This window comes from Netta rufina, assembly GCF_964035555.1.
Source record: "Netta rufina genome assembly, chromosome: 8".
NCBI lineage: Eukaryota > Metazoa > Chordata > Aves > Anseriformes > Anatidae > Netta > Netta rufina.
In genome coordinates this window covers 108,559-122,193 of record NC_140131.1, presented here as the reverse complement: position 1 = coordinate 122,193, position 13,635 = coordinate 108,559, and the positions used below count along the sequence as shown (strand labels likewise).

General features: G+C 38.1%; 1 protein-coding gene across 1 annotated transcript in view; it reads right to left on the bottom strand.

The window, feature by feature from the left end:
* Nucleotides 1-13,635, bottom strand: part of SLC44A5 (solute carrier family 44 member 5) — an 85,719-nt gene that overhangs the window by 24,766 nt on the left and 47,318 nt on the right. The window contains exons 4-8 of the mRNA XM_084291088.1: nt 10,916-11,000; nt 7,169-7,253; nt 3,288-3,416; nt 2,438-2,498; nt 684-807 (exon numbers count right to left, since the gene is read on the bottom strand). Coding sequence (XP_084147214.1) covers nt 684-807; nt 2,438-2,498; nt 3,288-3,416; nt 7,169-7,253; nt 10,916-11,000 — 484 coding nt within the window. The remainder of the gene's footprint in view (nt 1-683; nt 808-2,437; nt 2,499-3,287; nt 3,417-7,168; nt 7,254-10,915; nt 11,001-13,635) is intronic.

Below are 13,635 nucleotides of genomic sequence, written 5' to 3'. Positions count from 1 at the left end.
AAGACTAGACAACGTGGTTGTACATGCCAGAAGAAGGGAACTTTACAGGTGTGGGTGTTATCAGGGTTGGTAAGGTGCTAGAGTTTGGCAGTTTTGGATTGAGAGGCATGAAGAGGTACCCCTGTTCTTCAGACAGGATGAGGACTCACAGAAGCTGGAAAAGTTCAGCTGTTCGGTATTTTTTTCTCATCCTGGTTAATACCCAGGATTGGAAGTGCTAGCTTTCCATCTGCAAGGGAGGTGTTACCAGTACATCACTTTTTGACCATTAGACATATTATTAAAAACTGGGGGCACCCTTAAGAGGTGAAATGCCCATAGTAAAAACCATCATTGGAAGGAATAGCCAAGACAAAGAGGGTTTAATTTTATGCCTTCTTTAGCTTTCTTTAACACTAATTTTTGTTAGGAAAAACAAGAAAAATGACTTAAAAACTGAAAACCAATCACTTTGAGACAATCAAACTAAAACTTTTAGCTCCCTGCTCATTTTTTATAACACAATGATGGTTTCCCTTACTAGAACTATGCAGGTGCCCAGGCATAGAGACCATTTACTAGTAGATCTTGCCAGGTTACCTTCAGCCATTTGCTACAACAGATTCCAATTATTTTTTCAATTCCTAAATTATTTTACAATCTTATAATGCAGCAAATTAGACGTAAAGAACAGTAAAACCTACTTTGCAGCTTCCCTGAGATCAGTTACATTTCTTGTTTTCCCTCTTCCATCTCTGAACGTAGTCTGATTTGCCACAGTTAGCACGCCATTCTTTGTTGAAAAGTCTGGGAAGCATCTCTTAAGAACTATTCAGAATATCAAAGCAAAGGATGCACATTACATTTCATGATGAGCTCCACTTTCATCACCTGTTTTTTGCAACAAATTCTAACATATTTAAATCATTTCAGATTCATAGTCAATTGTTTTACACTTCATGATCTATTGACACATTGCATTTGACAAATATTAGAAGAACCATTATATTCAAGATAATGTTTTTATGCTCTGGGGCTTTTTGTCCTATGTTTGTATAAGTTCAGGTATGATGGGAGCATAACTTTCAACCGGCAATGCTATGTGCTACTAAATAACAGTAACAATATCTGTAGCACTTTAAGAATTTGTAATAAATACAGAACTTTCTCTTTGCCAGTATCTAGGCAGCTTACAAAAACTGCCGCTTCTCAAATATGTCATTTACACAGCAATAATCAAACCAGCCCCTGGGGACAGACTCAGCATAACTGGTCACAAATGGTACTAGCACCCAAACCAAGACATAGCAGCAAGCATCAGTGCTTCATATGCCAGATGACCTGCTGTACCAGATATTATCACTAGATATCCTTGGAGAGGAGAAAATAGAAAAGACAAACTAGGTGGTGATTGTAAAAGAGAGAAAAGGAGAGATGGCTACATACTTTCTTTATGTGCCTTGGTCTTTGGTGCAAGAAGTCCTGGTTTTCATTTTTGAAAGGAAGAGCGGGTCACTCCTCCTACACAGCTGAACTTGAACTTTATATAAGAATTCTGTGCTTTCTTTATTTAGTTCTAATATAAACTGATGCCAGAGTTCAATATTCAGTCTAGACTATCTATTCTACCAATTATTGTGAGGATATAATTAAGTAACATGCCTCTCCTGTAATGTTTGCCCCCTATTGTCATCTAAAAGAAGCTAATAGCTTTGCAAATTAATTTTCTGCCTTTTGGGTGAGCACATCAGTTTCAATAAAAATTCTTATTTTTATTAAAGAGAATCCATGTTTCCTCTTGTTGATAACCTGCCCCCAATTTACATGATGCCTACTTTAAAGCATGGAAAAATAAACAGCAATTTCTTATTTGCATGAGTTTCTGGGTCAGTGGCAGATACTCTTGATATTACACTTCTGTAGCTGAGATCTACTCTGAGATCTGTGGTTATCTACTCAGAAATACCTGCTGACCAGAGTGACCAAAACACCTTTTGGCTCCTCCGTTACTGATCTGTATGCCATGCAGAGCCAGCATCATAACAAATAATTGTGCCGCATTGTAATTGTGCTCAAGTATCATTTGAACTTTAATAGCTGGCCATATGATCCTTCTTACATTCATGATACTTTCTTGATGCCAGTGGGGTTGCTTGCTCACATATTTTAAAAGACACAATTTGAACTGTAAATCTTTTTCTATTAGTGACGATTCATGAACAAAAAAGAGCTCATCTTGACCTGATCACATGCTGAATGTTCACAGACAGCAGTTAGAAAAAAAAATAAAAATCTTTATACTTTCAAGCTGTTTAAGATTGAATAATACATGTAGTCGCTATCAGATAACAGACAGCTCTTAGGGAGCTTGCCACAGACTACTTTTCAGATCAGAGTTGTGCTTTAATGTGAACGCTAATACTCTGCTAAGATGTGTGTAAGAAGTAGAACCACTCACAAGGCCTGCTTGGAATGATCATCGAAGGACAATCTTCATCACGTAGAACTTGAGCAACAGACTAAAAGAGGAAAAATAGGAATGCTGAATACATAACAGAATAACTAAATGCTTTTCATTTCTCACCCAGTCTGAGAAAATGTCCCAAACTGGGTTTTGTAGCTTCCTCCCTGAACTTGACTGGTGGAGCTGCAATACACATTCATGATGTGAAAATCTAAACTGTCAGTGTGATTTGGGAAAAGACTATTTTCCTTGCCTTTTCTGGTGACAAAAAAAAAGAAAAGACCTGCTCATTTTGTATCTTTATCTAGGTCTGAGGTGACTGGGCAGTTGTTCCTTGCCTCCTCTTCACTTTTTCTCTTAAAGTAGAGTAAAAAGCTAACACAATTTTGTTGATTCACAAGGTTTTTTTAAAGACAGAAGAAATACTGCAATACGCTTCAGTGCAAAATCAGTTATATGAAGGATAGATTAAATTTTCCTAGCTAAAAAATATTGACTATGCAGCTGTAGATGATGTAGCAGCCTTAAGAACTCGGCTGAGACATATTCTCTACTGCTGTGGAGTACCTAACTACTGGAGACTTCCTTGCCACAGTACTGCACCTACACAGGTAGCTGCAAATATTCTTGCAAGCAAACAGTATTCACTGAAAGAGTGGGGAATTTCGTATGCATACAATACTTAAGCCTTGATTAAATCAGTATCAAACCATATATACAGGACAACTCCTTATATGGTGAAACATAAATAATTCAAAGCTCTGATGTAGCCCAGTAAAATCATGTGTATTACATATTGCTTGAAGAAAAAAATGTATTCCATCACCTTTGTATACATACACACCTTGCGAGGATTGTTAAAACCAGGTTTGCAGAACTGCTTAAAGTAATTCCACTGATCTGGTTTATATCTGTAGGAAGCCTGAACATCAATATAGGTTGCAAACCTGTCTGGGCACTTTGAGACACAAAGCTACAAGAAAAGAAAAAAAAATGAGTAAAGATGCACTGGGAGCAGAGAAAGGTAATAAAAGTCAATGTAATTAAAAAGAAAGAAAAAGGTCACCTATAAAAGTGCACAGTTTTATGCAATTGTCTGAAGCAATACTGTAGTATATAGGAAGGCACACGAGTTTTGCTTTTGAATCTCCAGATGAATAATTCTAAAACTGTTTGATAGAATACATTTCAAAGTCTCTCCTCATATCTGGCATATCAAGCTGCTCTCCATATCTTCTTAGGTTCTACACATTCTGGTACATACACAGAGCTTTAAGTCTAATCAAAACAAAATTTCTGTTTGAGCACAAGGAAAAAATTGGGGGCCCTCCTCTGCTGCCATCAGTAGTAGCATATATAGAATCATTGAATCAGAATATTCTGAGTTGGAAGGGACCCACAAGGATCACTGAATCCAACTCCTGGCTCCATACAGGAGCACCCCAAAATCAGACCCTGTGTGACAGCATTGTCCAAATGCTTCTTGAACTTCACCAGGCTCAGTGTTGTGACCACTGCCCTGGGGAGCCTGTTCCAGCACCCAAACCACCCCCTCAGTAAAGAACCTTTTCCTAACACCTAGCCTGACCCTCCCCTGTCACAGTTCCTTGCTGTTCCCTTGGCTCCTGTCACTGTAACCAGAGAACAGAGATCAGTACCTGCCCCTCTGCATGAGGCCTCCCCTCAGCCTCCTCCCCTCTAGGCTGAGCCAACCAAGGGACCACAGCTGCTCCTCATCTGTCTTGTTCTCTAGGCCCCTCAGCATCTTCATAACCTTTTTTAGACCTTCTATAATAATTGGTTATATGAGCCAGGTGGTGCAGCAGCTATTTTCACAGGATAAATGGCATTTCTTTCCATTACATTTATAAGAAGAACTTCACTTTTTTTTTTTTTTTTTTTTTAAAAAAAAAAAAGGTCTCATGCAGCTGAAACTAAACTACCCTTCTACACAATTTCTTCAGTCTAATACATCTCCACAGATAACATTCAATTAGGTGTGTATCACTCAAATAAAGGTAACATTTTATGACTGACTAATGACAAATCTCTAATTACAAAGCAAGTGAGGTTAACATTTCAGGAATGAAATTCACAGTGCAGCAGGTACAGCCAGTATAAATAGGATTTATATGCGAAACTTAGGGAAGGCTGGGGTTTGATGAATGTATCCACTCAAGAGATTCTGATTAGGTAATGGAGAAGCAGCTGCCCTAGAACACAGGCTCTAAAGGCTTTCCTGGTCACTAGAATCATGCAAGTGTACAGCTATGCTGACCTCTTCAGTGTTGCTTATTGCTGTAAGCCAGTTTGAAGTCCATCTTCTTAGGAAATTTCAGCCTTTTCCAGAAGGCTGTTCTCTGTTTCCAAAGCTGTGCTGTCCAAACACCCTTTGCAAAGCTTTGCTACCCAAGTACCAGAGAGATGCCGTTTGCAGTTATATTTCACCTCAAGGGCATTCTGCCACATACAGTTCATCTAAAGGAATATTGGGAAAAGATCTTGGGTTAATCCTTAGATTAACAGGCTAATCCTTGGAACAGGCTAGAGGCTAGATGCTGTAAGAGGATCTTTCTTGATGAGTACTATGGTCCTGTGGACTACCCAGAAGGCAAGGAGCAAAGAAAGAAGAGCTTTTTCCTTGTTGGGCCAACAGGTGACTATGAGTATACACTTTACCATAATCTCAGTTTCCCACCTATGAAACAGGCAATGAAATATGTTGTTTGTGGGTCCAGTGAACTGTAATAACAGTTTGTAAATCCAGTCTTACTCTAGAACTGAAGCTCTTCCCATGTCAGTTCTTGTTTGTTTTGTTTGTTTGTTTGTTTTTGTTTGTTTGTTTTTATCCTGAACTATTTGATGAGAAAGGGACAGGAATGAAAGATCTCTGCAGTTCAGAAGAGGTATTATCAAAGAAAAGTTTCTTCAGCATTTTCGCAAAATACCAGGGTATTAAACCTCTGCAGCACCAAACAGCAATCAAGAACATTCTCAGCTTTGGAGATATATGTCTGAAAATAAACATAGTAACTATCTTCCCTCCCCCAAACTCCGTTTCAAGAAGTATTCCACCTTTCTTGACTCACAACCACCAACAACTTGACCACAGTACTAGCCAATTCCCACATAATGACTCAGTATTTCTAGACAGCCTGAATTGTTCCAGTAACAGAAGAGTCCAAAGGCTGCAGGGTAATAATGCTGGTGTCTGATTGTGGGTAGGTGGGGAATCCTGAAACAAATTTGATGATGATAAAATTTCCACTCTGTCAGCACCTGAATAGTGTTAAGAGGGTTCTTGCTCTCCCTTCCTGGAGATACCCATCTCTTCAGCTGTTTTAAATAGTCCATACAGTCACACTAACTGATGGGCCAGAAAGATCTAGCAAGGACTAGGATCAGGAGTAAGGACAAGCTGGAATTTAACCACTTCAAAACGACAGTGAAATAAAAAGATAATTACCATATGTAAATTGGTTACTATCTAACAGCTCTCATCCAAAGTAGCACTGGATTTCTCTGAATGTTGTCAAGCTGACTGAGACCAAATTCTATCACCTAGTTCATTTATACGCTACAATTACTTTGGCAGCAAGGGTGGATCAGAGCAGTCCTGCTCCTAACTCCCAACTTAATCCCACGACATAATTTGTTGCTTTCCAAAATGAACCGATATAACTGTTTGTACAATTGAATTATTGAAACATAGAATCACAGAATATCCCAAGTTGGAAGGCACCCACAAGGATCACCCAGACCAAATCCTGAGTCCCCAAAGAACCACCCAAAAAATCAGAGCACATTTCTGAGAGCACTGACCAAACGCTTCTTGAACTGGCAGGCTCAGTGCCATGACCACTTCCCCAGCAAGCCTGTTTCAGTACCTGACCACCTTCTTAGTAAAGAACCGTCTCCTACCACCCAGCCTGACCCTCCCATGTCCCAGCTCCAGACTGTCCCCTCGGGTCCTATCGCACGTCACCAGAGAGCAGAGATCAATGCCTGTCTCTCTGCTCGCCTTGTGAGAGAGCTGCAGGCTGCCATGAGGCCTCTCCTAAGTCTTTTCTTCTCCAGGATGAACAATCCAAGTAATTTCTGCTGTTCCTCATACATCTTGCCCTCTGGACCCTTCAATTGCTCAGCAAAACAGGTCAATAAAATCGTCTAATTTTAAAAAGATCAGAAGAACAATTTTAACCCACATGAGGTCAGTGACAGGGATTATTTCACAGCTTCACAGTAATTTGCAGCACAGTTAACAGAGTACTGTGGCATTAGCCAAAAATAATCTTTTTTCAATTTTGAAAGCACCATAAGATCTAACTATACCCAGAAACTGCTCTCACTGGGGATATGTACATTTTCTTGTACACATCCAGTTTGGAAAATCCTTGATGTTAATCAAAATTATTTTTTGCATACACTTACTACTACTGAACAGCTGCCTGTGATAAATTTATGAATAACAAGTCACTTTATCCAGCTAGACAGACTTTTATTCAATGCTGATCCAAAATAGCCAATCTTGTACATTCCTATTTATTTTCTTCTGACCATCACAGGTGACAGATACTGTATGCTATACATGTCATCTGTAAAACAATCATATACTGTTTCACAGAACATGAAAAGCAATTTTAAAATCCATACAAATGTATGTCTAGTTCCTAAGCACCATGACTAAGAGGCAGGGAAAATATCTTAGCTCTGTATTTCACTCACCTGTGTTGTAGGGCACTGTAGGTTTATTAACACTACTGGGCTGGCACATTTCAGAATGTTAAAGTAAAACAGAATGGTCTTGTTCCTATAAAGAGAATACAAGATAATTAATTTTATAAATATGGGTGCTTACACATACTACCACACCAAAATTTATAGCATAAATTAGTATTTTAATTCCTTTATTCAGAATGCACATATTGCAAACACAAGACAAAAGACAAATCCCAAACAGATACTGAATGTTCTTTTAAACCAGAATCTTTTTTTAATAAAGAATTTTAATTTTGAACAGTTTTTCCACAGTCAGGAGTTTAAGCTGAAACAACCCTAGGTACTATAAGAGTTAGAAGGTGTCTGCAGTTCTGCCTCTAAAAAGGGAAAGACTGTTTGGTAAAACACCTCTGCAAAACTCTGTGGTTCCTTTGCTTGTACTGAATATATTGTGTATGTACTGCATATTAGAAATGTTACATTGTAAAAGCTGATTATATTGCTGAGCAGAAGGTGGCACCAAAATCAATGAAACTGCATATTAAAAACATTACATTGTGAAAGTTGATTACTTTGCTGAGCAGAAGGTGGCACCAAAATCAATCAAAAGCTTTTATGGTTGGATACTGAAAGCAGATAGCCAGGAAACGGAATGATTGTAGAATCTCAAAACAATGCTCATAAACCTTTTTTTTGATATAAAGGACAGCCTGAAGGTTTTGCACCCCACAATCCCCACACTTGACAATTTCTGGAAACTGAGGCCTTGAGGTAGCTGTCACCTCAGTTTGGATTTATTGAAAACTGGTGACTCCACAGGGCCTCGATGTCTTTCTTGTAGTGAGAGGCCCAAAACTGAACACAGTACTCAAAGGACTTGCCTTTCATGAACCCATCCTGGCTGGGCCTGATCCCTCAGTGTTCCCGCATACATTGCATGATTGCATTCAAGATGACCTGTTCTGTCACCTTTTCTGGCTCCAAGGTCAGGCTGACAGGCCTGTAGTTCCCTGGGTCCTCCTGATGACCCTTCTTATAGATGGGCGTCACATTAGCAAGTCTCCAGTCATCCAGGACCTCTCCGGATGACCAAGATCACTGATAGATGATGTAAAGCAGCCCAGCAATCATATCCACCAACTTCCTCGTCTCCCTTGGGTGGATCCCATCTGGTCCCATGGACTTGTGACAGTCCATGTCTCTAACTGTTTCCACCTGAACTTTGCAGGGGGCTTCTGCTTCTTATGCTCCCAGACTTCCAGGTCGGGAGGATGAGTACCCTGAGGATAAGTGGTCTGGCTAGTAATGCATATACTCCCCTGTAGCCTGTGATGTGCAAGAAAACACAATACAACACTGTCTGAGCCACCACTGATGCAAACCAAGGCAATGCAACAGAGAAAGAGCTCTGCCCTGGGAATAGGATGGATATATTAATAATGAAGTGCTTTTGGGGTAATCCCCATTCTAGGACATATACAGCGAGCTGCTGAATATGGTTATGTCTACAAAGCCATTATATAGCAAGTTTTGTACATATAGCAATCATACATTCAAGCTCCTTTTAAAACTGAGATTAGGTCAACTGCCTGACATTTTAGATGCGTAACTTGTTTTTAGTGCAGTGTGTTCTATTATGTGCTGTTTAACAAAACATGCACATTAGCAAATACAATTCACTAGTTTATGTTTCTTCAAATCAAAATAATAAAATTTTGGACTGAAATGTCATTTTTCTCCGATAGTTTCTTGTGAGTATTTACAGTCTGTAAACTTCTCTAAGCCATTAATGAAATCTTTTTTTTTTTTTTTTTTTTTTTCAGATGTGTTAGCCCACTTGCTGATATTACCGGCAGAAAACAAAGATTAAGCATATAGGTAACAAAAGGAAACAGCCACTGAAAACTAGGTCTGTGTCCATTACAGTGAAACACTATTGTATTCCATGTTTACACTATGCTCTGTAGAAGGCAAAACAAGCTTACAGATTCCATGAAGATTAATGGATGGTTTACAGTGGAGTATGAAGAGGCCTAAAAGATACTCTAATGATAAAGTTCCACACAAAGATTCTATACAAAGTAGAATTAACTTGAATACATGGAATTCATTAGAGTTCGGCTCTTTTTTTCTTTTTTTTTTCCTTTTTTTTCTTTTTTCACAAACTGTGAGTGTTGGCTTATCGGCTCCTCTTTTCTACTGCTCAGTGAGATTGCTGGGGATGCTTGTTCCAAGCAAAAAATTCAAATCACAGAGACTGTCATCACTTCGCAATTCAGAGATCACAGATTAAGCCTGCAGGGACTTTGGAAAACCATAGTTATGGGTTAGTCTTTCTCACTTCTTATGGTATCCATAAAGGACTGATAAGCACATCCCACACCTCCACTTTTGGGAACCAGAGGGACTTGTTCAGAGGAGCCTCCTGGCAGGCCCTAATACTAATATTGTCATAACACTCCTCCTTTTCTAGTAAATTATATTGTGTAACTTTTGGCTTAATTTTTTATAAAGAACTCCTCCATGTGGCAAATAAAATACAGACTGGAAATCATGGTGTAAGAAATAATTGAAGACTTGAATAACAAAAAGAAAGAGGCAATGAGAATGGGTAATCAGAATTAAATCTGGCTATATATCACACACAGTGCATGGGTGCTGTATGCCCCAGACCACCAAACCTATTTAGCTGCTGCTGCTTCCCATGGACCAGAGAGGGGGCAAAGACAGAGCAAAGAACAGAAGAAGGGGAACACTTTTGCTCCTAGTTCTTTCTCTTCATAGAGGAAGAGGACTCTTCTGGTCACTCGCCAACAACTGTTAGAAAGAATCTTAGTCAGAGAGTGCAACAGGTCTTGTCCTCTTACAGTCCCTAGCATTTGTGTTTCCTCTCTAAAAAGAGCTTGAGAGGATACAAAGTACTAGCTCTTCTTCTCTCTCCTGCTTCCACTTCCTCTCTACTGCTCCCCCCACTTTTGCATTAGCCTTTGAGCAGTCCCTTCATCAGCCTCTTTTTTTAAAAAAGAAACAAAACTCTTAAATTTTGTTTCATAAAAAAGTTTTAGATTTTCAGAGGAAACAATAATGTGATATCCTTCTTTCCTGAGCAGCTGTTTTCATGCAGAAATACTCTGTTGATATTAACTAATAAATTTAATTCTTGTAATTTCAAAGCTAAGAGATTAGGAAATTGAGACAATTAAACAGAGCTGTTTGGCTGGTATCTCCAAGAAAGGTATGGCTACAGCTGCCTGACCACACATTCTGCTCTCCACTATCCCCAGATAAGCAGTAGCAGAAAACAAGACCTTTACCATATGTTCTTTTATGGTATTTGGAGCTTATTGAGAGAAACTGAGAACCTGGCTACAATGCTTTAAGGACTACATTTATCCAAATGTGGACAGAAGAATTTCTCAAATGGTTATTAAATATCCTAAACTTCACAGCCAGAAGCTGAGCCAGCTAGTCACTTTCAATGCAATCAGTGATGCAATCAGCTATAATTATACTTTACCAAAAATATTCTTTGAATGAGAACAACTGCACTGCAGTAATAACTCGTGTCTAGATTTGCACCGAAGGATTAATCTATTTATGAATTTTATTTGGAATAAATACAATAAGAGGAAATCAAGTGTAGTTGTCTCTTCAGCTTTGCACAAGAACCAATTGCACAGAGAGGATTTGAAACCTCACTTTTTGTTCGTAGTGCATAAGTCATAAAGATAGGTATTTGGATTTAGTACTCACTCATTGAAGGTGTCTTTTTGACCACAGAACTGCCCATAGCTGTCAGTTGGATAAATCACTTTCCTAGGATCACCATGCACCCAAGCTGCAAATACACATATATCTTTTAACATTACAGTAAAGTGTATAGCAATAACTTGATAGTAGTTGAAATTTACTAGCATGAAAATGTCACCTCTCATGTATCATTTTAATTTTTGTTGATTGCCTCTGAAGAGTATTGATTTGTAGATTTCCTAGCGAAAAAATAAATAAATAAAAACAGAACAAAACAAAAAAAGCTTCCTTAATGACTAGCCAATGACTAGTCTTTGAACTACTGACTACCAATTGCTGATCTGCCTTTAAGTCACAGAAATTTCATTTTTCTAAAGCATCATCTGAAAGTAAACTATAGTTCCAGAATATAATTCCTTATCAGTACCCTGAGCTAACACACTAAAATCAGGTTGCTAGAGAACACTAAAAAAATCCTCTTAACAACCATTTCCTTGTGTCTGTATTATGTGTAAAAGATTGCAGTTATTACGAAGTTTTCAGTCCCAGCTTTCCCTCTCTTGTGCAATACATTACTGAATGCCAGAAGCCAAACTTTAGGTTTTGACCTATGTATACTACCTTGAATTTGCTTCTCTGTAATTACACCATTTTCTCTCCACTTTGTGGCATTAAATTTAGCCAACTGTGAAACTGTCATTTTCCTCAAGGTCACTTTGGTGAGAATAATAGTGCTTATTATAACAATTATTATATGTGCAGTAGAGACAGAACCTATACAAGATCTCAGAGCAGCAAATTACAAATCTAACGGAATGTTTGGAACAGATACGCAACATAGTTTTTTTGACTTTTGCAAATAGTTATAATAACGTCCACCAAAAGAGAATCTGTAATGTTACTTTTCACCTTGTATGGTTTTAAATTACCAAAATAAATCCCCTAGTTTATTTTAACATATCTCATTTTGCTTGTGTTCTGGAATTTTAAAATTTGTTGCCTGGTAACAACCAACTTCTGAACTTCCAGACTGATCGCATTTCAGATTAACTGTGGTATTCTGATGCTCACAGAAAGCTGAAGTGCTTCACTGGTGTTAAACCCCATTTATTTTTTTTCTTTGTTAAACCCCACTTACTTATTTCATTAACACTAGCTAATGGGAACATTCAGGAGACATGAACTATCAGCTCTCACCTGTAGGCAACTGAAAACTCAATTACACATATGTATGCATGACATCACATAGCTCTCTGGTGATTGCACTGTTGTCTGTTAGTTATGCCATGTACACTTTCTTCCATTGTGATTCAGACAATAAGTAGTGTTTCCTTATACTTTAGTAAGACCTTACTTTTCATAAACTTAAAAATCTGAGCTCAAATGAATCAAGCTCCTATACAGATCTGAAAAGCCTTTCAGGCCTTATTTGTATGATGTTAAATGACTCTTCTACATCAGTGTTTTCCTAGGCTAAAAATTAGTGTTTTAAATTATTATTTTATTTGACACTTTATGAAACAGGAACCAGTGGAGATATACCCCACCATGCCAGTTCCAAAGTACTGATGAGAATTTAGTAGCAAGACTTAAAGATCCTTTGTACATATAATTTGGAAGTAGCTGCTACAGCCAATAATACCCCTTACTAAGGTAGCATTTTAAACCTGGAATTATTTTTAATTCCTCAGACAAACTTGGGAAAAAGGAGATAAGCAATGTAAAGTAATTGTTTGGTGTCTCAGTGTATTGCTTATGTACACAGCAATCTTTTCCTAAGGATCTTTCCATCAGAAAGGTCAATGTGATTCAGGCTTACTTCCTTCAGTCTGTTTCAATGGACTAATATAGCCATCAGGAATAAAACTCTGCTCATTAAATTAGCAGGGCAGTGTATCATCCTCTCACTCTTCAGTTGTAACAGAAGCTCTGCTGAAATCTTTCAAAAGTCTCTTTTTCACAGGGTTTGTGTCAATCCTTGGTCTCAGGTTTCATCACTCATCGTTTTCAGTGTATTTCTCAATTACTAATAGAAAATAGTAGAATATAAATGATGGAGCATACTACTCACTTCTCAATAGAATTTCTGTACAGACTGTTCCTGCTTTGCCATTACCAAATTCTCTAAAACTTCTCTTGCTTGGCAGTAGCTGTCCTGTATGCCTGAGGATTCAGTCATGTTTTTACTAAAACAATATCTAAACTAATTTGATTTAAAAGATAGATTGAGCACACTTTTCTTTATGAAATTCCACCACTGGAATCAGCTGCTGGGTCAACAGAGGAAGACGCTTCTCAGCTAAATTCCAAAGTGAAACAAAAAAGAATTAGTCCGCTTTACAACATAAACATTTAGCATTTGATTAACTCAGCAGCAGAAGGAGAAGGGAGATGACCAGAAGAGAAAATATGTGCTTCTTTCACTGGCTGTGCCAGGCCTTAAACATCAAGATTAATAAACATTTCTCTGCCACTTTTTTTTGCAAACTGAGTGAAAAAAATCCATGTCATAAATACACAATTTTTTTTTTCTGGCATAAGCAGTGCAGAATAAGTATCTAATTCAACAATTCTGACTGAGGGAAGAAGGCTATTATAAGAACTAGTTTGACAGAGCAGCATGTTTTGTGTGTTTTGCTGTACTATTGGTGACCCACTATCAAGCACTAAATAAAACAGAATCCACTCATTCAGATTTTTTTTCTGAGCACATTCTAATAGTC